This window comes from Drosophila subobscura, chromosome A, assembly GCF_008121235.1.
Source record: "Drosophila subobscura isolate 14011-0131.10 chromosome A, UCBerk_Dsub_1.0, whole genome shotgun sequence".
In the NCBI taxonomy this organism is placed as follows: domain Eukaryota; kingdom Metazoa; phylum Arthropoda; class Insecta; order Diptera; family Drosophilidae; genus Drosophila; species Drosophila subobscura.
Genome location: NC_048530.1, coordinates 1,478,091 through 1,504,236, shown reverse-complemented (window position 1 = coordinate 1,504,236; position 26,146 = coordinate 1,478,091). Strand labels below are relative to the sequence as shown.

Genomic DNA, 26,146 nt, shown 5'->3' with positions numbered 1-26,146 from the left:
ATGCCCCTTTCATTGGATTGCTTTATATTCGCTTTAATACTTCGTAGCTATGGCTTTTGCTGGGGTTTCTTTCCGTTTGATGTCAACAAAAAAACAAAGCAAAAACCATTTTTGTAATTGCTGCTTATCGTTACAAATTGTTTAATCTAAATTAATATTTAAATTGGAGCAATATCCAACAGAATATAGTTTTGCTCGACTTATTTTTGAGCTTTTTTTCGTTGAGGAGATCATAAATAATAAAATACATATCTTAAAGTTGGTGGAAAAATCGATTTCTTAGTAATCAGAAAAGTTATAGCAATGCCAAAATTATTGTTCATTGCTGTAAGTTGATTCATTTATTATTAATATTAGTTTCAATCTGTGTTTTTAATGTATTCATAGACTCGCATTCGTTTGTCTTCGCGTGGTACTAAAAAAATGATTCGAAATGTTCGGGCATGACAGGCATGGGCTTTCGTTATCCCTGTCCCGGTTTCTCTTTATTATACCCGGTACTCGAAGAGTAAATAGGGTATATTGTGTTTGTGCGAATAACGGTTGTATGAAACGCACAGAAGGAAACGTTTCCGACCCCATAAAGTATTATATATTCTTGATCAGCATCAATAGCCGAGTCGATTGAGCTATGTCTGTCTGTCCATCCGTCCGTCCGTCCGTCCGTCTTGTTTGTCGGCTAGTTCTCAGAAACTCTAAGAGCTAAAGCCACCAAATTTTGGCTCCAGACTGCTGTATGCTCACACTGAAACCAGTGTATTTCAATAATTAGAACATATATAACGTTTCCTTCTGTGCGTTACATACAACCGTTATTCGCACAAATACAATATACCCTATTTACTCTTCGAGTACCGGGTATAAAAATACTGAAAGAAGTAGGATTAGATGTTGCTTAAAGTCGAATGTTGTATGCCCTTAACATTTGTAATTGGGAGACTTTTTCTTACCGCTTGGCTTTCATCCAGTGAGAATCTTAATGTTGAGGCACGTGTTCCTTGACAGATTGACTTTGGGCTGAGCAAACACTGTAAAGGAGTTTCTGTTGGGACAACTATTGCGAATATTACTTGTTAGAATGTTCTCATTTCGATGGCCCAGCCAATGAACTCATAACGTAGTATGATGGGCATGGGGGGTGGGTGATGCCAGACAGATGGCAGGTGTTGCTGCTACCCCGCTGCGACAATGTTTTGGCTTGGAATTTTATTGGTTGTAACATTTTAAGAGGCCACCGGCACCGTGTGGGGTTCATCAAATATGCGAGGGTATTAAATGTCGGAATCAATAAAAGAGATTGACACATGTGTCTGGCTGTCTGTGTGTGGTTCATTCATGAGTTGCATGAGTTGGTAGCATCATAATTTTCCATTCCATTCCATGACTCTCCATTCTCTAATCCAAGGCGAATTTACAGCACAAGAATGTCACACGAGACGGCCACAATCGGAGGAGGAGGAGTTCCATCGGTGGTGGAGTGCAGCGATGCCTCCTCAAAGGTGGAGGTGATTGTCTACACAAAGTCGGACAAAACCCTTAAACAGAATATGAACGCCAAAGATGAGACGCTCAGGAAGCGCACATCCCTGATCATTGTGCCACAGCAGGTGGATGCAGAAGATAACGATCCCAATCAGAATCAGATGCAAACTCAGCTACAAAGCCATGTCAATGCCACATCTAAACAGGAGGAATTGCTGCTAGAGAATGGCAATCGCAATTCGATTGCCAGCATGGACAGCAATCAGTCATCAGCTTCGAGTTCAAGGACCACCAGCAGCAGTAGCAGCAGCAGCAGTAGCACCACCTCGGAGGATGCCCATGCCGCCTATGAGGATCTACAGAATGGCAACGCTATCGCACTCGCTCCACGGTCCATCTCCAACTCCAGCTCATCGTCCTCCGAGTCCACCTCCTGCTCCAGCTCTGTGGACTACTCGCTCCGGGAGCAGCTCAAGAACTTTGCCAACCGCAACGAGGACACCACCGCTGATCGACAGTCGCTGCCCACCAATGTTGGTGGCCTGCAGCTGCTCAAGAGTATGCCAGCCACTTCTCTACTCTGCGATGCTCTGCTCAGTCCCCAGGAGGCGCCCCTGGGCAGGCGGTACGCTGAAGTGTCGCAATTCAAGGCACACGGCAAGGCGAGGTGAGTCCCCCCAGGCGAGAGAATTTATATATCCAGGAGGGAGGGATGAAAAGGGCAACTGTTACACTCAACGGGGTTTTCCTGTTCCTCACTAGCCGATCTATTCCTATTTTGTACTAATTATACCCGGTACTCGAAGAGTAAATAGGGTATATTGTGTTTGTGCGAATAACGGTTGTATGTAACGCACAGAAGGGTCGTTTCCGACTCCATAAAGTATATATATTCTTGATCAGCATCAATAGCCGAGTCGATTGAGCCATGTCTGTCTGTCCGTCCGTCCGTCCGTCCGTCTGTCCGTCTTGTTTGTCGGCTAGTTCTCAGAGACTATAAGAGCTAAAGCCACCAAATTTTGGCACCAGACTGCTGTATGCTCACACTGTTACAAGTGTATTTCAAAAATGAGCCACGCCCCCTTCCACCTCCGCAAAAGGGAGAAAACCTCCCAAATCTACAATTTTGAAGATAGCAGAAAACGTCATTCCGTAGGGAATGACCATATCTATCAGATCACCAAATTGGGATACGATTGGATCATTATTATAGCCACAATGAAGACATTAATTTGCAGTGGCCAAACCCACCCCGTCCCGCAGCTTATATTTGTTTTTTTTCACATTCTCTCATTCACACTCTGCTTCGCGCTGTTTATGGCCTCTGCCCCTGACACGTCTCTGCCTCTGCCTATGCCACGACTCCGCAGTGTGTGTCTATAAGGCAGAAGAAGCATCTCACACGTCGCTTCTCGTTTTTCTTTTACTTCGAAGAGTACTTGTGAGTAAAACAATTCCTCTTTTGCCTTTCCATCCTCTTCATTTGCTGCTACAGCAAGAAGGTGACCTAGTCTCCTGTCTACTGTCTGCTGTCTCACATCACATCGATGACATCCACTTCAGGTTTATGTGCAACCACAAAACACTTGGCTGCCAGTACCCGCACTCGCAGTCTATGCATTGTTCCGGTGGCAAACGATGTCAAATGCTTACTCAAGTCGAGTGGCTGCCACAGCACACTGCAGGCAACCCAGCAGACACGAAACCCCAAGGCACACCTACACACACAGAGATTCATTCTTCATCTTTTGGGGGCGGGAGAGCTGCACATGCATAATACACAACTTAATTAGTATTACTACTTTATGGCACCCCCGAGAGAGAGAGAGAGAGAGAGTCATCCTAGCGACTCGTCTACTGAGTAAAAATCTAATAATGGTACATTCCACACACGCATTTCCATTGCCACACCACCATATCAAAAACGGTTTGAGCTTTGCATGCCCGTGGGGCACAGACATGGCCGCCCTTACTGCTGCTGCTGCTGCCACTTCATCAGGAATGCAGCTCTCCCTCACGCTTCCATGAACTTTGAACGCTCTGAACTCTTGTGCACTCTTGTGCCTTTTCGATGTGTCAGCTGTCAAATGAGGAGAACGGAAGCACTCTTTTGGCAGCCATCGACAACTATGTGAAACTTTTTGAAAGCTGTCACAACTAATTTGCATACACAGTGAAGCTCTCGTCTCCATACGGAAGAGGGAGACTTTATCCTAACCAACACTGGCACGGGCACTGCAATCCTCTACAATCCGCATACGAGTGCTTGGTGCTTACTTTTCTTTTTTGTTTTCTGCTTTGATTTAGAACCAGGAATGTTCATCTTTTTTTTTTTTTGGAGAAAAGGGGAATCAGCACAAATATTCATCGACAACTTTTTGGGGACAACTGTGGAGATTGCCCCCTCGGAACCATCCATGGATGGGTTATTGCAGTGTGAAGCGAAACTTCCTATGTGTCCAGGACACCCTTGTGGGCATTAACTTTTGCATTTGTTTCGAGACTAATAATTGAGTTTGATCCACTCGCACCAAGATTGCGTAGTGGAAAAAAACGAGAAGGGAAGTGTGAGACGCTTCTTACGCGTCACAACTTTTATACCCGGCACCACTTAGCAAACAACTCATAGAGGGATCAGACCTAGGTAAAACTGGCTGCCTAATCAGTATAGTGGATCGGCTCCCATTGACTTCGGCTCTTGGTGAGAGAGCCTTCGGCTGAGAGAGTTGGCGTTGGCTCTCTTGAACATTGAACCCAAAGCGACTCTCGCAAAAACAAAGTTTTGTTTCCTCTTCAAGTCTGCTTCGCAATTTCATGTGTGCGGTGACACATATGTACATACATACATACATGATGGCAATGCGTGTATCCATTCTCGACTTCAATTTTTAGCGTTTGAGACGTTAGGCATTTTTCTGTGGTTCTGAGATCACATACCCTTTTTTTCAAACTTGCGACCTTTTTTTTCGCCCTTTTGCGGGGGCGGAAGGGGCTCATTTTTGAAATACACTGGTTTTAGTGTGAGCATACAGCAGTCTGGAGCCAAAATTTGGTGGCTCTAGCTCTTATAGTCTCTGAGAACTATCCGACAAACAAGACGGACGGACGGACAGACAGACATGGCTCAATCGACTCGGCTATTGATGCTGATCAAGAATATATATACTTTATGGGGTCGGAAACGTTTCCTTCTGTGCGTTACATACAACCGTTATCCGCACAAATACAATATACCCTATTTACTCTTCGAGTACCGGGTATAATAAGAGAGATTGGAATAGAACATACCATGTTTAAGAGATATATAATAATTCGTTTAAAATAAAAACAGCTGCTTAGGACAATCGATCAAAGTACAGTTGCCTCCAAGGCCTCCCATAAAAGTGAACTAGTTACCGCAGTGCAGTTCCAAGTTAAAGCTTCTAGTTGTTTGGCTAATCTTGACCTTCAATGAGCGGCAGGCAAACATTTGTGGGCACTCCCCCTTCCCATTTCGGTCACCACTTAATCTTAATTGCCATGAATGTGGGCTGAGTTGTGGTGGGTCGGTCAGTGGCTGGCTGGCAGCTTAATTTCCATACTTCGCGGCGCCCCCAAAAGTGGGCCGCAGTGATTTGTATTTCTTGCTGTTTACCATTTTCCTGTTTGCAAACAATTTCATGGGTTTTGATGGGTGTCCTTGAGCCTGCGTCAAGTTTTTGCACGTTGCCTAATTTCTTGTCATGTATTATATTATCCTTATTGCATGTGGCTGATCTGATGTTCTGTTTTGTTCTGTTCCGTGTTAATTTGACACGATTATGTCAGAATTTTTGCCAAAACGGCACACACATTCCGCCTTCATTTTTATGGACTTTTTCTCGGACTCTGGGTGGGGGGGTTGCTGATCCATCAGCAGACAACGCGGCACATCGGTGTGGTTGTCCTTCATATTTTCTTGGAGTGGAGGGACTCTAGTAGGCAGTGTCCTTGAGGCGCACATGGAGTTTATTTTTCTTCTCCTTTTTGTAGTCTCGTTTTCTTTTCTGTTGCGGGGAAAATTCATTAATAATATTTTGTGGGTCCTTTCGTAGAAATATTGTTAAAATGGCGTAAAATTGTAAGCATTTGAGGCGTCACTCTGTGTCGCTGCGAGTCCTGTGCTTCCTGCTTCCTTCTTCCTTTTGAAGCCCAAAAAATATGTCGCAAATTAACCTTTTGACAGCTGATTTCCCCCTGACAAATGGATGTGTCCATGGCGAAACAGAATAGTCCTTTAAGGCACTCCGATGTAAGCAATCGATATCGTGGCCACTTGTCACGTTGTTCGACGAGACTTTAAGCTTTAAGCGGAGGGAAAGTGAAGCGAAGGTTTACACAAAAGATGACAGCCAACAAAAGAAATATAGCCAATATAAAGCCAAATATTTAAATAAATTTAAAAGAATTTTTTTTTTGTGATCGATTGACGTTTTTATAAATTGTTTTTATAAATAAAGGAATATTTTAGTCACGACTCTATTTTTCCAGCAGTTTGATAATATGTTTATTTCATAACCATTCAACGTTGCTACTTTTTTTGATAATCATTTATTTGATAACCTTTTTTGCGCAGAGGAAAAATCTTTCCTTTACCCTCTTGGGCCTTTTTTTAATGGTTTTCTTAAAACAATTTTTTAAGCTTTTCATTCTAGATTTGATCTAACTTTGTGTGAAGATTTTTTTTACCTAAGGCACTTAATACCGCTATTTTATGAATTCTGTATTCAAATATTACCAAACATATCACTAAATGGATAAACTAAATGTTAAGCTATCTTTATTTATCTTATTTATTTATTTAGGTTTTATTTACACATTTTAGCGGCCATTGGTTGCTTGCTAAGATTAGCGAAAGCTTCGATTGCGGTTTGGAAAATATTTTATATTGATGTTATCGATAAATATTTCCTAATATATCGAATTATTCGCGGGATCGGGATATATCGGGAAAATCATTTGTGAAATTATCTTTCGGTACTTGATTTACATAATCCAGGAAAACAGGAAAATAATCCATATTTGTTTACTAATTAGCCATTTTTCCCATTGATTTCTTGCAGAACAAGCGAACCGCTATCCTCGGTGGCCATTGGGGTGGTCACAGCCACACCACAGACCAACGCGGAGTCAGTGATCGGCAACGACTCTGCCAGCACTGCCAGCACCAACAACAATAACAACAAGAGCAATAATAACAATAATCATAATGGACAACAGTCACAAAAATCCCAACAGCAGCAGCAGTCGAACGGAGGAACCGTTGGCTCCATGACCACATCATCCGCGCCGTCGGCGGCGGACTCCTCGAATCAGAATGGAGACAGCCGCAACCATCGGCACAGCAGCAGCCTAGAGCCAACAACGCACATCGACGATGCTGTGGGCATGGCCCATGACGGCGATGTCTTTGAAGATGACACAGAGGCGCTGCTGCCCAAGTGCTCGCGCCGATCCCGAGATGAGCTCAGTCAGGTGAGTGTTTGCAGAATGTTTCTTAAATATGCGAAAACCTTTTATTTCATTTGGTACCCTTCTTAACCCGATTTTATGGTCTGCGAGTGTGGAAAATATTATATTTATAGAGTAAACTTGAATCAGTATTTAATGGGACACAAGGGAATATGGATGTGGGTATGGATATGGCTACTCCCCTAGCCAAAGTCAAAGCTAGACTGTGGCTCATCTTTCTGTAATCTTGGATAATGGCAACTAATTTTGGGCAGCCTGGGGATGCGAATGTGGCGTAGACACCAGACCCATTGGTTATTTCTCGAGCCTTAATTCGAGGCGCTTTCCACATGTGACAGCATCGACTGTGGCAGTGGCAGTGGCAATGGTCACACTCGTAAGTGCCAATTACGCAGCCTGCCGATGGCTGCCCATCTCTAGGGGTGGTTCTCCACTTGGCCACTTCTGCTCTGCTCTGCTCGACTCTCTGGGCCACTCTCATTCATTCACATTCACATTTAAACTCATTCATTCATAATTTGCTACGTGTTGGAACTGCTGCGGCAAAGGAGAGAGAGAGCGGGAAAAGGTAGAGGTAGAGGGAAATAAGTAAATAAATTATAAATAAAATAAATTAAGAACAAATAGTAGCGGTAGAAGGAAATAAATAATAAAAGAGTTTTACTCAGTCGGAGTTTTTTTTATGCTTCCCATTTATCATATTTCATCCCTTTGTGTTTGTTTGCAGTTTCTTCATTATTTGCCGGTTGTTCGTGCGTGCTTGTTGCTCAATGAAAGCATTTCCCAGGCTTTTCTTCTTCATTAATAAATGTGAATCCTTTTCTTTGTGGGCGGCACAACACGTCAACCTCTCTGTCTGTCTGTATCTCGCTCTGGCTTAATGGTTTGTAATTTCCTCGAAGGCAAAAGAGTTTTTGACAAGTCAATTTGTAAGTTAATTTGATATGCGTTGCCATGCATACAGCAGCAGCAGCCATAGCCATTCAGGCATCATTTGAAGCTAAGACTGGAATGCAGTCATGCGTTCTAATTGCTTCATAATTTTGTATGCCATTCCACTCTACTCAACCCCGCTCCATTCTTAAGTGGAACCTTGCCAATGTTGCCAGACTTCTGCCAGAATCTGCTCAAATATGTCGGCAATAAAATCTTTATTTTGGCGAGACACGACACACACAAACAAGTTCAAAGTGGAAACCACAATTGAAGTGACCAAAGAAAGGATTTCCTAGTCTAGCAGTGGCCAGTGGCCAGTGGCAGTGGCAGTGGCATTGGACTTCTCCTCATCAATGGAGACATGTGTTGCACTTCCTGTTGCACACTCCTAATGCCTTTTGCCACATGTGGGTGGCATAAAATATTGATTCCAGTTCCACTCCAGACAGAGAGACAGACAGAGGAGGCCTCCTCCACTGCTACTCGCTTTTTTGGGCCATTTATGAATATTCAATAGAAACAGCAAGAGGATTGTACGGACACAGCAGTGAAGGTGGCGATAAAAATGTCTGCTCTGGTCGAAAGTGTTGTCGGATGAGACCACAGACATACAGAGCCTTTAAAACACCACACACGTGCAACATATGAAAGGAGACAGGCGGCCAGGGCAGGACACGGCAGGACAGAACAGTACAGGACTCTGTGCCTCGACGGGCATACAAAAGTTTTTATCGCCTGTCGCTGATCTGTAGCCAGGAACCAATGCTCCTCCTCCTGCTGCTTCTCCTAGAACTTTATTACTTTCATTATGCTTTATCCCTGCTGGCAATGCTGTCGGACGCCGCCCTTGGACCATAAACAACTTTGGGCTCTAATCTCCCCCTGGCTTCAGGCCATGTCGAGTGGACAGCACCAGTGAAGCCCCCCACCTACTCACACTTTTTGTTGGTGTGTGTTTTTGGGGGACGCAACTGTTTGCACAGGTGCACACACGTTTTTGCTAATTGCAGCGGTATTAGTGAAGCTTTATCAGCGGCTTAGAGAGCGTTTGCAAATCCCCCTTTCCCTTTTTCATTTTCCTTCCCCCCCTCTTTCATGTGACTGTACTTTGAGCTCCTTGTTCTATTTGGTTTTTATACCCTGTAGTTTGACGAGCTGCCGTGTGGTGCCCATATTCCAATTAAATATTCGGTGTTTTAAAATAAACAGAGTGAAATTCCATAGAATTCGCTTTGATTTAAACATAAAAGCCTCAAATTTAATCTAAAGAAAGCGCTGTAAAAAAAGTATTAAATACTAAGTTTAAAGCTGATGTGTAATGTGTAATAAAATATGAATTATTTTCATATTAATGGATCAAAGTTAACTGCAAACAAAATTTCCCCACTCGGAGAACGTCCATTTCGTTGTTGTGAGTCCGTTTGCTTATGGGTTAATTGTGAAAAAAGATCCATCGCATTTTGTAGAGCAAAATAAGGAATATATTTAATTACATTTTGATATATGTATGTAGTATGTTCAATTCTAAAAGAATTCTTTACAAATTAGAAATTTTGTAACTGCCTAAAATGATGTTACATTTTGTTGTTGAATTTTGCATCTATGTTTATCCATTTGTAATTATTGTTCCCCTGTCGGCAGGGGCTGGTGCCTAACGAAACAAATAATCTAGAGTGGTGCCGACCATGAGGCAACCAACTGCCATTAAGAGACCATTGACAAAGCCGTTGCACAGAAATAGGTACATTTCCAATCTAAGGTCTTGCTCGGCGTTGTATTGCTGCATCTGGTCGTGTGTCATCTCCAGAAAAATGGACTCTCCGTTGGCCAAATGGTCCAAATCCTCATCGCTCAAGATGGTCATCGGATTCTTTTCTTTGTACTCTTTAATCCACTTTTTTGTGGCGTCGTCTTCTCCCATTGGCATCGCCTCGATTAAGTCATCTTCTTGGTCCGAGTTGGTTTTCTGCTCTTCGAGTATCTCTTTTAGGAAAAATTGTGCATGGTCCGGCGCAGTTCCCTGTGTCTGTTCAAGCAAGTTATGTAGGAAAGAGGTCGCCGAGTTCAAAGTTACCTCATTTTCGTTGATCAATTCCAGAATGCCGAGCCTCCCATTGCGAATCAATAAATCTTTTTCGGGGTTTTCCTCCTCATGGTTCTCCTTCTCAGTCTCAATCAGTTCTTGATCGAGGTCAGCCTTCTCTGGGCAACTGTTTTCTATATCAGCAGTTGGCTTTCCCATATGCTTTTGCTTTAGATGCTCTTCCCCACCAATCTCATCCATGTCAGCTGCTTTCAGAACTTTTAGTAATTCTTTATGGGTTTCTCCTTCAGGCGAAAGCCTCTTTATATCCTGCTTCAGCTCTCTATGACGAATTTCGTTTCCCTCGCTTAACTGGCCATATACCTTGAAAAGCCCTGTTAATGGGCCACGAATGATAATAAATGATTGACATGATTGATAATACATACCCCAAGGAATTAAAATTTCTTCAGGTTGGTTTTAGTTGACGGTGATTCCGATATTTTCAATACTTTTGATTTGGTGGGGCCTATAACAGAAAATTCTTGGCATATGTTATGAGTTCTTTTAAACAAAAAATTGTAAAAACGGAAACCAGGTTGAGGTATTCGCAATAAATCCATAAATTTATTCTCCTGCCACTTTTTGTTGGGTTTTTAGTTTTGCCATTGTTTCTTGTTGCTTGTCAGGTGAAATGTTTGCCGAGATTGTCCATTCAAGGGTCTTGTTTTGTTCTGTCCTCAAGCAACCCAAAAAACCGCAGCAATCAGGCTAGAAAGGTTTATACATATTTTTGCCTGTCAGAGGCAATGAGCCGTCTGGATAAGAGCCACGTTCAAAACATGATTGTCCATGTCCTGCGGTTGAGACAACCTGCCTTTTTTCCGTGCCTCCCTTCATCACACTCCATCTCGTCCTGGCCTCATAGGTTGTTGCACTAATGAAGTGTGTCCTGGAATTTCGTTGTTCATTTGCGTTAGTTTCGTGTGAAAAGTTGTACCGGAGGGGACCACCCAGGACTCCTGTGACTGCTGTGACACCCGGCGACTCCATCTCGGTCAGTGCTCTACCATCTCCGGTTTCAATTTTCTCCCTTTTCTGACGGCACACCGGACGCATCATCTCTGTTGTCTGCTGGGAGTGTGGGTGTGTGAGTGCGGCTAATGGCTTTGACTTTTTGACAGCATCAGGCCTGCCTCCTGTTGGTCCCATGCTGTTGTCTCCCCACTGGACTCTTGTCCGTCTGCGTCTTCGTCTTGGGTCCATCGGACGGACTGCTGGCCATCGCCATCGGGCTTTTAATGGCATATTTTATGTGCTGGCTTATTACTTGAGCTGAATGTTTATTGCATTTGCCATTTGTCCGTTTTAGGACTTTGCAATTGCACTGTTGGCCATTTTCACTTGTTAATTATGCACTACCACTGTCCACTGAGCGAAAAGCCATCTTCCATTCGAAAGAAGTCAGAATTATTCATTATAATCCATATCCCATTGCAAAGTTTGCCTTTCGATATTCCTTTGATTTCATTCTTTCCATTCTTAACGTGAATACTCAGTTTTCAACGTCCACTTACCAATGGTTCCACCTTTTTTTTTCTTTCCACGCTGTTCACTTTCAATTGATTTCGTTGCATTCCAGGCATTCTCTTTTCAAAGATTAACACCCAAAAGAGTATTTATTAACTATGGTTTTATTCCCCACGTTCTACCAATAAAATCTTAATTATTATTATTATTATCATCAATCGTTCCACTGCATTCCTAGCACATACTCGTATTCCCTTTTCCATGTTTTAGAATTCGCTGTTACTTTGTTCATTAGTTCCTTTGCAGTTTCTGTCAGTGCACTTTTTTGGTTGCATTTCGGGTGCAACGTTGCCGAATTTCCGTTCGCTTTCTGGCGGGTGGCGGGAGCTTTCCGTTGCTTTGGCTTTTCGTTAATTATGCATTCATAGTGCGGCGGCTGCACTGGCAGTGGCTGTGGCAGTGGCAGTGGCACCGGGCATCAAATCGACAACATGGCGCTTCAATTAGCCCATTCGTCTCGCTCTCTCATAACGGGAACAGCGTCGCAGACCGTTAGAATCAGCATGTGCTGACAGCTGTAACTGTTTTCTGCACACACTACTTTCGACCTCCCGACCCACCCATGAGGCTCGACTCTCGCCTCTCCAAATGCTGGCACAGGGCGATGTCACAGAGTCAGAACAGGCCGAGACAGAGGACTATTCTGCTCCAGCTATCCTTCAGCCTGCAGTCTGTGGGTACCCAGGACTCTCTCTCTGTCCCACGGTCTGTTGTTGCCATTGCGGTTGGATCCCCTCCATTTGTACCCTCTTTGAGGCACTGTCCCGCTGTGCTGCTGCTGTTGCTGCCATTAAATGTAATTCTCTGTGGTTTTTATGGTTTTTTAAAACATTCAACAACATTTTACGTGGCTGCTATTTATCTTTTATTTCCATGGATGCTGCACAGGGGACTCCATGCCTCTGCTATGCTCTCCTCCTTGCGTGCGTCCCAGTCCCAGTCCCATTCCCATTCCCAGTTGTGGTCCCATCCTATCGCACTGTTGCACGTTTTGTTTTGCTGTTTTTCATTGATGCCGCTGCCGCCGCGCAGCGTCAGGCAATAATTCAGTCTCGAGTGCAATTTTCCCGCATGCACACACACACACACACACACATCTCGGTGGAGTGAGATGGATAGATATAGAGTTATAGAAAGCGTGCAGGCAGGACACGTGCTGGCTGCTGCTTATCGGGCTCACCTTCTGTCAAACTATTAGGAAAGAGTTGAAAGGGCAAAGCGAGCAGTTGAGCAAGGGATGGAAAGGGATGCTGCTGGAGTGCTTCTGTTTAGAGATAAAACTACACACAGGTGTACCTGTATCATGGCCATGAATGCCCTCATATTATAGTGAGTGATCCGCTGTACAGAATTTGGTACCCTTCAGTTATTTTGGTTAAGCTTTTGCTAAAAAGCGGGCTTTTAAACCAATACCCCTTTAATGGCATTACCCTCCTACGATTATTTTGGATGATTTCTGGTACATGGTTACAAATTTAAAGCATTATTTTTGTTACCTTTGTTGTTTAATCTGAGTTCTATGGCAGTAATCATTATGCAACCTCTCGCTAGGCGCAACATTCAATTTGAATTTCCAATTTATGTATTCAATTAATTTTTGATTCACATTCGCACCACAAAAGTGCACCACAATGATCCAACGACCGCCCACAAAATAATTATGCAATTTTTTGTACGGTGTAAGCAGAAAGAGTGTGGGTGTGGGTGTGGGGGTGTATGTATGTACATATATGATTTTTATTAAATTAATTTCACGCTTGTACCCTGGATGTCATCGATAAGAGATGCTTTATACTGGTGAGATTTTGTGTCCTCATCCTGTTCGCACCCCGTAACACAGCGTTGGCAAAGGGGATGGGCTGCTGATATGACCCGTTATCTGGCGGATCAGGCGGAAACAGGAAACGTGGATTTATTTTGTGGGGGGGTGGTAAAAATAAATCCCTTTCAAAATTTGATACCCTGAAATTGCTGGCAATTGCTGGCACTCTCTCTCCCTCTGTCTGTCATCCTGTTTTTTATACCCGGTACTCGAAGAGTAAATAGGGTATATTGTATTTGTGCACAAAGTGAATGTATGTAACGCACAGAAGGAAACGTTTCCGACCCCATAAAGTATATATATTCTTGATCAGCATCAATAGCCGAGTCGATTGAGCCATGTCTGTCTGTCCGTCCGTCCGTCCGTCTGTCCGTCTGACCGTCTGTCCGTCTTGTTTGTCGGCTAGTTCTCAGAGACTATAAGAGCTAGAGCCACCAAATTTTGGCACCAGACTGCTGTATGCTCACACTGAAACCAGTGTATTTCAAAAATTAGCCCAGCCCCCTTCCGCCCCCGCAAAAGGGCGAAAACCTCCCAAATGTTATCAAAGATAACAGAAAACTTAAAACGCCATTCTGTAGGGAATGACCATATCTATCAGATCACCAAATTGGGATCCGATTGGATCATTATTATAGCCACAATGGAGACATTAATTTTCAGTGGCCAAACCCACACCGTCCCGCAGCTTATAGCAGCACACTCTGCTTCGCGCAGTTTATGGCCTCTGCCCCTGACACGTCTCTGCCGCTGCCTCTGCCGCGACTCTGCCCTGACTCTGCAGTTTGTGTTTCTAGGGGAGGGTGGCGAGCTAAAGGAGCGTGTTGGCGTGAGTAGTGTTGTTGATGTAGATGACAGATGAAGAAAAAATGTAAAATTTGACAAATAACCGCTAAGTTGCAGATGTAGTACTGAGTGCCGGGTATAAAAGTTGTGACGCGTAAGAAGCGTATCACACGTCCCTTCTCGTTTTTTGTTTGTTCCTTAAAATTATTTCTATATCGCCCCATGGACTATTCATATAGACGAGTCATGTAAACAGAGTTTCTGCCATACCAAAACATCACATTAAAATTATGCCCAGAAAGGGATGCGAGGGATCTCTGACTACAGCCATGAATGGCGTGTTCCATGAGGTATGAATAACTTTTCTGCAGAAATTTCAATGCTGTGATACTCAACCGAACTATCGTATCAAAATTATCACCTCAAATAAATCAAACAGATATTTTTGTTCGTTGATTTTTTTATATTTTCTGGAAGTCAGTTCTTGAAGTTCTTCAGGCGACTCAGCAGCTACATCAATTTGGACGAGCTGTTTTATTGGATTAGATTAACATGGAACTGCAGCGTACATGATATAATAGCAATTATTTTTTATTTGAAGAATCTACTAATGTAATCTCACCACAACAAAAATGAATATATGCTAGCATCTTTATTTCTTCTTTTCTGAATTTATTTCTTCGTACATAAATATATGTACTACAGACATATGTATGTACATATGTACATACGAATACATATGAAATTCTATTTTGTTGTAGTTGTTTCTCGTCCATTTGTCGCATTTGACAAATTTTCATTGCCTGCTTTTGGGCGCCAGAAAATAAATAGTTTCGCTCCCCCAAACCCAACTCGTTCTCTGACTCTCAGTTTTTCCCCCATGCCTTCCCTTTTCCACTGGTTGGTTGGGTAATTTATTAAATGCCAGCAGCTGGAGGAGGAGGAGAGGAGAGCAAAGTAGAGGAGTCGCTGCGGGATGCAATGTGTGAACAGGCGACAGGCCAGAGACAAGCGCATATTGTCGATGGCTGGGAATTTTTATATTGCCATTGAATTTTGGCCACCAATATTGGCATGAATCGAGACACCGGAAAGAGGAACAGACACCCTTCCCCCCCCCCCTAGGAACAAGGCAAGACCCCGAGACAGAGCCAGACCAAAAGCCAGACAATTGTTTGCCAATATTTTGTAGCGGAAAGGTGGAAAGGTCTTGAGATTGAATGGAGCAAAGACACTACGACTGCGACTGGCACTATAACTGGGAACTGCGAATGATTTTCATTTTCAACAGCTGCCAGAACGGAAGCCAAAAATACTTTCTATCTTACGTCTGTCTAGTGTCTCGTGGCTACTTCCGCTGCCGCTGCTCCAGGCCATGACCGTGAAACTGTTGGCTCTGGGTCTTGATCCTATTCCCAGTCTGGGCCAGGTCTATGCCATGGCTGTGGCCGTCCATTGTTGCAGCTTGTCCCATTGTGAGCGTAAGTGAACTGAAGTTACCGTCAGTTCCCGAAACGCAGCCAAATTTAAAGTCGCAAAAGCCAAAATCCAACAAGAACGAGAAGGGACGTGTGAGACGCTTCTTACGCGTCACAACTTTTATACCCGGCACTCAGTACTACATCTGCAACTTAGCGGTTATTTGTCAAATTTTACATTTTTTCTTCATCTGTCATCTACATCAACAACACTACTCACGCCAACACGCTCCTTTAGCTCGCCACCCTCCCATAGAGACACACTTTGCAGAGCCAGGGCAGAGTCGCGGCAGAGGCAGCGGCAGAGACGTGTCAGGGGCAGAGGCCATAAACTGCGCGAAGCAGAGTGGGCTGCTATAAGCTGCGGGACGGGGTGGTTTTGGCCACTGAAAATTTCTTCATTGTGGCTATAATCCCAATTTGGTGATATGATAGATATGGTCATTCCCTACGGAATGGAGTTTTTAGTTTTCTGTTATCTTCAAAATTGTAGATTTGGGAGGTTTTCGCCCTATTGCGGGGGCGGAAGGGGGCGGGGCTCCTTTTTTGAAATACACTGGTTTCAGTGTGAGCATACAGCAGTCTGGATGCAAAATTTGGTGGCTCTAGCTCTTATAGTCTCTGAGAACTAGCCGACAAACAAGATGGACAGACGGACGAACGGACAGACAGACATGGCTCAATCGACTCGGCTATTGATGCTGATCAAGAATATATATACTTTATGGGGTCGGAAACGTTTCCTTCTGTGCGTTACATACAACCGTTATTCGCACAAATACAATATACCGTATTTACTCTTCGAGTACCGGGTATAAAAAAACCCACCACGCGACGCACACATGAGGAAAGTGAAAGAGCAAGAGAGAGCCAGGCAACAACCCTCAACAAATAATCTGCTACCCATTCTGTGGCACTCCAAAAATTCAGCCGGGCTACTCAGAAGTTTATTTTTTCCCTGTTTGGGGTTGCTACTGCAAGGAGTCTTCCAGCCAACATAAAGCTATTAGACATCCACATCCACATCCATGTCCATATCGGGGTGAATGCTGTGTGCTCTCGAAAACCTCCCAAATCTACAATTTTGAAGATAACAGAAAACTAAAAACGCCATTCCGTAGGGAATGACCAAATCTATCAGGTCACCAAATTGGGATCCGATTGGATCATTAATATAGCCACAATGAAGAAATTAATTTGCAGTGGCTAAACCCACCCCGTTCCGCAGCTTATATTTGTTGTTTAAACATTCTCTCATTCACACTCTGCTTCGCGCAGTTTATGGCCTCTGTCTCTGGCACGTCTCTGCCGCTGCCTCTACCGCGACTCTGCCCTGACCCTGCAAAGTGTCTCTAGGAGTCTCTAGGAGAGGGTGGCGAGCTAAAGGAGAGTGTTGGCGTGAGTAGTGTTGTTGATGTAGATGACAGATGAAGAAAAAATGTAAAATTTGACAAATAAAATTTGTGACGCGTAAGAAGCGTCTCACACGTTCGTTCTCATTTTGAATATGTTTCAGTTAATCCGTAAACAAATGAGTTAGTGAAAACGGTACAGAAGCTGGGCCAGCAGCAGCGGGAAGCAATATTTAATGATAACTAAGTATTAGATCAGGGAATGAAGAGAAATCAAAGATATTTCATAGAAATAATTGCAGTTAATGTTACTGAAGATGCCCGGCGTCTGGCATATAACAAATATTTATTTGAAACTGCCGCAGAAACGTTACTAATAGCAAATTGGAATTATTTCTTGAATGGAATTAACTGAAGAAAGGATAAACATCAAATTAATGATTTTTGAACTTCTGCCAAAGCGAAGAACAGAACCTAACAGAACGAGAAGGGACATGTGAGACGCTTTTTACGCGTCACAACTTTTATACCCGGCACTCAGTACCATATCTGCACTTTAGCAGTTATTTGTCAAATTTTACGTTTTTTCTTCATCTGTCATCTACATCAACAACATTACTCACGCCAACACTCTCCTTTAGCTCGCCACCCTCTCCTAGAGACTCCTAGAGACACTTTGCAGAGTCAGGGCAGAGTCGCGTAGAGGCAGCGGCAGAGACGTGTCAGGGCAGAGGCCATAAACTGCGCGAAGCAGAGTGTGCTGCTATAAGCTGCGGGACGGGGTGGGTTTGGCCACTGCAAATTAATGTCTTCATTGTGGCTATAATAATGATCCAATCGGATCCCAATTTGGTGATCTGATAGATATAGTCATTCCCTATGGAATGGCGTTTTTAGTTTTCTCCTATATTGAAAATTGTAGATGTGGGAGGTTTTCGCTCTTTTGCGGAAGCGGAAGGGGCGTGACTCATTTTTGAAATACACTGGTTTCAGTGTGAGCATACAGCAGTCTGGAGCCAAAATTTGGTGGCTCTAGCTCTTATAGTCTCTGAGAACTAGCCGACAAACAAGACGGACAGACGGACAGACAGACAGACAGACAGACAGACAGACAGACATAGACTCGGCTATTGATGCTGATCAAGAATATATATATACTTTATGGGGTCGGAAACGTTTCCTTCTGTGCGTTACATACAACCGTTATTCGCACAAATACAATATACCCTATTTACTCTTCGAGTACCGGGTATAAAAACGTTGCCAAAGTGTCTGTTTGTTTGCTCAGAGAGTGGACCAGTAAATGGGTTTCATTTGGGTACCATACACGACCCTCGACGCATTTCCACTCGAGTAGGGGGAGTCGCCCTGTCCTTTTCGAATAGTTTTGGGGTACCCCAAAAAGGGACTACACTGATGTAATAAGCAATACTTAAGACCTAATGCAGGGTAAAAAATATGCGCAGCATTTACCTCACACAGCGCCCGCCGCCCAGGCGTGGTCCCAGGACACACTCACAAGGGTTGCGCCCGGGCTGGCCTCCTGCTCCGGCTCCGGCTCGTTCGTCCTGGCCGCCTGCAGTGCGCGTTTTCTTTTGCCGCTGCTGTGATTTTTGATTTAAGCATAATTTCGCAACATTTTCCCCAAACCAAAATCCCGCTATGAGCTTTGAAAAATTTCAAACATTTCTTCAAGGGATTTGCGCAATTTTCCCTTTTTTTTCAGTCCTCTGTCCTGTGCTCTCTATGTCTCCATCATCTGTCTGCTGGGGCTCCTGTTGGGGTTTCTTTTTTTGTAGCATCCTTTCCGAGTGGGGTCTGCTTTTTGGGGTCTTCTCTCGCATTTAAATGGTTGGCAAATAAACAGGCGAACATTTTGCATTTCCATTTCATTGCGTTTTTTCTTGAGACGTTCTGTCTGGCTACTGCCAGTGTCTGTCTGTGTGGCAGCTTCTTGGTTTCATTTCCTATCGGTGTGTCAACTCTGCGTATGATTAATGCGTCAGAAAAGGGAGCAGACACAGCTGCGAATGTAACTGAAACCCGTGCAACTTGATCCCCACTTCACTCTGCAGTCAACCTCCCACACAACTTTGCCTTGCCTTTGCTTAATAAATGACATCAAAAATTAAATATCGCTGCCGGCACCGTAAATCAAATTTGCACACAGAACCCACCAAAAAAACAAGAAGAAAATATACCTACAGTACGTGTGCGAGTGTCCATCCGCCCATCCATCTAGATATGCATCAACGAAAAAGGTGAGTCAGCGGCAACCTAATTTGACACTCGGCCAGAAATAACTCAATTAGTGACCCTTTTTTTCTACATTGCTTGGCTTCAGTTTCGCTTCAGTTTTGTGTTTTTGTTGTTGCTGTTGCAAACAAAAAAAGGCCACACAAACGTTGAACCGGGGGGATCCATGACGTTGTTTGGTGGTAACGAGCGAGCCACTCGACTTTTTCCACAGCCCCTTGACACACACTTGAGTTTTCCGCCGCCCAGCCCCACCCCGCTTCCCATTTATTTCAGTTCATCATGTTGCCACGTAATGGTGAACAAAATAAAATGCATAAATACATGTCCACAGAAAAGTTTGCCACTCTCAAAGGCTAAAAAAACAATAAAGCATTCAGATATTCCCATTTGCTTTTGTCTCGAAATAATTTATTTGTGTGCTTAAATCGAAATTAATTGAATAGCATTTGCATTATATAATAAAAACAGATATATTGAAATGAATATATCTATATTTTTAAGTAATTCCACAAAGTCTAACTTCAAATAATATAAGAAAAACAATTTCATTTCGACTAACTTGTGCAACATGTTTCAAAATTAAATTTTAAAAATATCAATGATGGCTAAAATCCAAACCATTTTTAAGAGAAATTATTGCACAAAATTCTAAAATTAGTTACATTAAAACATTGCCTCAGATTTCGCTGAAATTGGGTTCAGAATCCAGGTGCAGGTTTTTGTTTTTTGCGAATGCTTGTCCCATAAGTTAATGGAACCCATAAGTTGACCACTCTCCACGACCGATTCTCGGTATTCCAATAGGATATCAATGTTCTCAGGTTCTCCATTTCTCCATTTCTCAATTCTCCGTTCATCTACACTTACAGGCAATCTTTGCTCCATCTCAACCTCTCTCTCCCCTCTCTCTGTGTTGTCGCTTTATTTATTTTCGAATAATTTTCATATGCATAAGCATTTGCCTTGGCATCAATTTTTGGCATTGCTTACGCTCTGCAAACATCATCAGAGCGTGGCTGGCATGAGACATGAGATGACAGCAGAGAGTGCCACACCACACCACATTCTACACTCCACGCCCAGTCGTCCTCTCTACCCCACAGCTGCACTTTTGATGCGGCACGAAAGTATGCTGCGATATGACTGCTGTGCCACACACTCCACTTCCCACCAACCCAGAGATAAAGAGGAGGAAGAGAAAGAACTTCAAAGCCAGCCCACGGCAATTTTCAATTAAAAACGCCTATGCCACAGCCTCGAATGATGATGCTGCTGCTGCTTTGTGGATGCTTCTCCTACAGAAACTGAATTGCTTGTGCCCTGCCACACACCGTGTACAGAAGAGTGGGTATTTTCCATATATATTTTCAGACAAGGCAACTAGACAGCAATAAACCTTCCATGAGATATATGTCGAAGTCTTTTTTAGTTTGAAAGAATTTCATCTGCTTAAGGGGTATCCTTTGGTCGCTTCTTCTCTGCTTTCGCTTTGTTTACTGTCGTGCCAGCCTACGGCTATCTGCTGCTTCTGCTGTTCCACTGCTCCTCATGCTACAAATGTGTAGGCAGAAGGACCTGGCCCTGGGCCGCTTTTAAAGTTGCGTCCCGTAACAATTTTTGATGGCCTGACATGGAATTGCACTCAAAATGTGAATGTGGAAATGGCATACTGTGTTGTGTGAGTGTGTGCTGGATGTTACAAAATATGTATTTGCCCCATGGCAATGTGTCAAGTGTTGGGGAAAAAGTGCGGCCTATGCCCGCAGCCAGCTGTTGGAGGAACTTTAGGGAGTTAAAACTTAAAAAAATTACATTAAAGAAGGGCTTAAAATATACTTAACAATTTTACCTATTTGAATGGCAGAAACTAATATATAGCCTAGTCTATATCTAAATCATTAAATGATCCCTCTTTCCATATCGCTTACAGTCACGCACATCTCTGGTGTCCAGCTCCGAGGGCGGCATACTGGCCGAGGGTGAAACTTCCAGCGAGGATGAGCGCGATGAGGAGACCAGTCGCGATTCCAGTGACAATTCACCGCCATGCGACCTGGGTCTGGTGGAGCGTCTGCTGCTTACCCATCCCATGTGGTTCCTGCCGGGCATTCAGCGTTCGGGCGCCGTTCATCTGCTGCAGGGCAAGGAGGAAGGGGTGAGTGTCCAAACATGCGCTCAATGCGATAATTATTAATTTATTGATTTAGCTTAATGAGACAATTTGCGGACAAACGGACAATTTGTGCTGGTCCACAAGCACGCACATGTGACACACCAGCCACACACACACACAGAAATTTGCACAACAATGAGAGCTAGGGAAATGCACCCAAAAAAAATGCGAAAGCACCGAACAGATTCATTCATTCATTCATTCGTTGGCTGGCATTTACATAAACAAATTGCAATCAATTAACGAGTCCTGCCTGATGTGTCCCTCTGCCTCTGCCTGGCATAGAGTGGGGTGGTGGTGGTGGAGGGGGGGGGCTGGTGAAGATTCATTAATATTGCGACAGCGACAACAACGCGAAGCCCTTTTAATTGTAAATGTATAAAGATAAACAAAGAAATGTAGCCGGGCAGACCCCTGGACTGGAATCACGACTCTGTTTCGCTTGCAAAATTCATTGAAATTTATCTGAGTCGAGCAGCAAATGGCAGACAATAGAGAAGGAACAGGATAGTGCACGGAGAACGAATCTAGAGAGTGGGAGTTGGAGTAGCGCTGCCACAAAAGGCGACACAAGAGACAAAATCCAAGCCAAGCCATTGGTCAGCAGCAGGAGACAGCAGGACAGTGAAGGTGGTGGGCACACGTCCTAGTCCATGGGCTGACCATTTTGCGATTCAAAGCTCTTTTGCATAGACAATTGAAATTACAAAATGTGTGTGTGGAGGGAGGACTGCCGCCAGGAGATAGATAAATATAACAGGAGGATGATGGCTTATACTGGAGCTGGAGCTGGAGCTGGTGCAGGTAATGGCTATTGTACAGACAGGGGCCAGTGGCTGCTCTGTGGCTGGAATGTCGAACAAATTGTACAGATTCAATAAGGTGGAGCCTCAGCGAGACTGAGCCAGCAATTATCACGTGTCCAAGGAGTTTGGGGATACGGTTCATTACGGTACAACATTTTCCATTTCTCGAAAGCCTTTCAGCTTGCGCCCCACCCACCTACCATTTCTTTTTTCAATTACAAAGTTTATGTGAACTGAAGCAGAGACACAGGCCAGGCAAGGCCAGGCATTCCATTCCGTTCATAACAAATGAGAAATCATAAATATTATGCGTTGGAAATCGAAAAAATAAATGGAATGATTGGAAACTAAGAAAAGAACAGAAATGTTTAAAATGCAATCAGGGGAAATGTGGAGAATTAACAGCAAAACGTCCAAGTAGGCAAAAGGATTTCAAGAAAAGAAAAAAAATGGAATAAGCAAAAAGAAATTAAAATGGAGTAGCAGATAAAACAAGTGTAAATATATGCAGTAAATGAGATACACGATTGAAAGCCAACAGTGTTGGTTAAGCAACGATAAAACACTGAGAATGGAACAAGAAATGACGGGAATGAAGTGCTAAGAGCCACTCAGCTGAACTGCCATTGCAAGTAAATTGAATCTGTAGAAGTGACTGAAAGATTACCCATTTATAGCATTGCTTCCACAAGTGCAGGCATTGCCTACGTCCTGCCAGGGCACATCATCCTCGTCAGCATAGAAAGAAAGACAAAAAGAACTTGCAAATGGCACGCGCGCACCACTCGTTTGATGGAAATCTGTTCGTTGGCTTTTATTTTTTTTTTTACCGGCTGCCGGTTTCTGCAATTTTCAATTGTCGAACGCGCCGTAACAATGGCTCATTGATTGCAATGCAACTTCCTCGTTACCATTCCCCCTTTGATCCCCTTTGTGTGTGTGTGTCTTTTGGGGGGGGAGGAGAGAAAGTTTTTCGCCAACTTGTAACGGACACGGGAAGTGTCGTCTCGTCAGCACTCTCTGTCTACTAAAGGTTGGCCGGCTAGGCTCAGGGAAAATGGGGTGGGTGTTGTGCTGCGAAAACGAACTCCGTCACCTAACAAAATCGTAGACAGATTTACGGGAACTGGGATCGGAATTACAAACCCGGACGGAACTTAAGGTCCACTACCTACTGTGAAGAGCAAGGTGGTTGTGCTCTTCCCTCTTGACCCACCCTCCATGTAGAATAACATAAGAATATGCCATTATGGTTCTACCCAAAACCTTCTGCTGCTGCGCTATGTGCCTTAGGAACCCCTCCCAAAAATCAGATTAGAAATTCATGTTAATCGTTATAATTTTACTTTGACTTGTATAACTTCATGTTGTTTGTAACCCCCATTATTTCTACCCTAACCCTTAAAACTATTTTTACTGCATGTGTATATATATGTGGGGCTAATTTAAGACATAGGAATTCAAGAGAATGATCAAATATGAATAAAAATAATATAATCAAAATATAAAGTAAGAATGAATTAATTAAAGGAATTAAATGGCATAATTGTAGTGATGGTAGTTAATAATAATTCATTTTATATATGGTTAAGCATGCATGTCTCACTGTGTAGACGCTATTCTCCTGACCCGGAGTGTATGTGTATATATGTGTGTCTACTTACAGACTTTTAAACAGCTGCTGGTGTCGTTGGGCCCAATTTCACGTTTGCAATAAAAACTGTTAAAGAAATGTAGAAATATGCAAAATAACAAGAAGCGTTATGAAGAGGTATTTTACCAATACCCTTCCATGGACACAATGAGACCGATGATGCACCTTTTAAAATCTATTCTTAACTAGGCATAAATTTCATTTTTTTTCTTCTTCTATTTCTAAGTTAACGTCTAGGAATATTTAATATTATTAAACAATTTTCTTTTCTATTTTTTTCTTCGATCCATAATTTTTCATTAAATTTTCTTTTCTAGATTTTGTGATTTATTTTTCTTCCCTTAAGTGGCTTTTAGAATGTCGGCATCGAACAATTTTAATAACCTGAGAGAAGGAGAGAATAGGTGACATACGGTCAGGTGGGTCTAGTTAAATGCGCATAGGTGTATGGTCAGCCGCAAGGGCAATGACCGCTGAGCTAATTTTTCCACACCCTACATGTGCAAGCACCAACATTTTCTTTACACAAGGCGCGGTGATATAATATTTTAGATGGTTTTATATTGTCGTTGTTGTTGAGCGGCTTAATTGCGCGTGAGATATATGTATATAAACGGCTCGGTCCCGATCGCCAAGTCCATCCGTTTCTATGCCTGCAGGCAAGGTCCGGTGGCACCAAGAAGAAGGACTAATGATCGTCATGAAGCGGACCCCCTCCTTGAGGGTGGTCAGGCCAGGTCAGCAATTTTCTGCCACACGTGGATCATAACCTATGTATGTACAGTACATACGTGAAATTATGTAATAAGGTCACTTTTTCATTTTCTTTGCGTACCTTATCCAGGGTTTGGTTTTTGTTTTGTTCTTTGCAGCCACAACACTTTTCAAATGGTTTTATTGGGTTTATGTTCCCTTTATGGTTTTGCAGAATTTTCACCACGTTTTTCTTTTCATATGTTCTGTACGCACATTAATTAAGTCTTCCAACCTTGAATGCACTTTTTGTTCTGTGCAGCATGCACTTAGCCTAACTATTTTACCCCTCCAAAAGCTGGGTATGAGAGAGCTAAGAAGGTTCTCGAAGGGCTAGCCGTAAGCTATGCTTGCGGAGAGAAAAGCTCACATGTGAACGGCGCTCGCACGTGCAATTTCGAAAGAGAGAGCTTTTCAAGATAAAAGCTTCTGATCTTGCATTTGGGCTCTCTATGGAATGCATGTACAGTGGGGAAGGTTCAATATTTTTGCGATAAAATAAGAAGACTGTTCCCAAAAAAAATTCTTAATACAATTTTTGTCCAGACATTCTAAATTTTGTATTTTTGGTCTGCAACCTTCACAAACTTTTGCATTTTGCTGCCTGCTCTTTCAGTGCGTTTCCACCCCCCATCGACAAAAAATGTTTGCCGTGCGCCTCTTTGCACTCGCCCTTGAACCCACTCTCACTTTGTGTCTCTCTGTCTCCTCTTCTTCGTCTATCTCGAACAGTCTCTCCCTCTGTCTCTGTATCTTGGCTCTGCCTCTTGCATTGTTGCTAATTGCATGCGTCAACGTCGACGTTGGCAATTATACGGCGAACGCTCCTGAAAGCTCCTTTAAATCCCCATTAAGGATGCTGGACACACAGGCATCCAAGTGCCGCCTATTTGCATTTGTTTATGCGTTTAATAAAAAACCATTTAATTGAAATTGAAGTAGACCCCGGCAGATGGACCCCCCACACAGCAGCCAGTGCACTGGCACTGCAGTGGTTGAACGATTGAATCTCTCTCTCTCTCTCTCTCTCTCTCTCTCTCTCTACCCCGCAACGATTCTCTCTGTGGCCACTCTTTTTATGTGTAAATGTTTGTAATTAAAAACGAGAAGGGACGTGTGAGACGCTTCTTACGCGTCACAACTTTTATACCCGGCACTCAGTACTACATCTGCACTGTATCGGTTATTTGTCAAATTTTACATTTTTTCTTCATCTGTCATCTACATCAACAACACTGCTCACGCCAACACGCTCCTTTAGCTCGCCACCCTCCCCCCTATAGACACACACTGCAGACTCACGGCAGAGGCAGAGCCAGCGGCAGAGGCAGAGCCAGCGGCAGAGGCAGAGCCAGCGGCAGACGGCCAGTGTTTTGCTATAAGCTGCGGGACAGGGTGGGTTTGGCCACTGAAAATTAATTTCTTCATTGTGGCTATAATAATGATCCAATCGGATCCCAATTTGGTGATCTGATAGATATGGTCATTCCCTACGGAATGGCGTTTTTTAGTTTTCTGTTATCTTCAAAATTGTAGATTTGG

The 26,146-nt window shown here is 43.3% G+C and overlaps 2 protein-coding genes across 6 annotated transcripts in view; one reads left to right on the top strand and one right to left on the bottom strand.

Moving 5' to 3' along the window:
• The window catches only part of LOC117903463 (protein sprint), a 130,602-nt gene that overhangs the window by 82,384 nt on the left and 22,072 nt on the right, over positions 1–26,146 (top strand). For 3 of the 5 annotated variants that reach the window (XM_034815505.1, XM_034815507.1, XM_034815506.1), the window contains 2 exons: positions 6,564–6,975; positions 21,149–21,373. In XM_034815505.1, coding sequence (XP_034671396.1) covers positions 6,564–6,975; positions 21,149–21,373 — 637 coding nt within the window. Of the gene's footprint in view, positions 1–1,417; positions 2,150–6,563; positions 6,976–21,148; positions 21,374–26,146 lie in introns of all 5 variants that reach the window. The other 2 variants (XM_034815503.1, XM_034815504.1) reach the window with 1 other exon arrangement.
• On the bottom strand, positions 9,530–10,496 carry LOC117903467. The gene is made up of 2 exons (XM_034815515.1): positions 10,381–10,496; positions 9,530–10,326 (listed from the first exon to the last, which is right to left on the bottom strand). The coding sequence occupies exon 2, from the start codon at positions 10,190–10,192 to the stop codon at positions 9,560–9,562; it is 633 nt and encodes a 210-aa protein (XP_034671406.1). The 5' UTR covers positions 10,193–10,326; positions 10,381–10,496; the 3' UTR covers positions 9,530–9,559.

What these genes read in the sequence shown, in the direction of transcription:
- LOC117903467 (XM_034815515.1), bottom strand. Translation starts at nt 10,192, where the DNA reads ATGGATGAGATTGGTGGGGAAGAGCATCTAAAGCAAAAGCATATGGGA.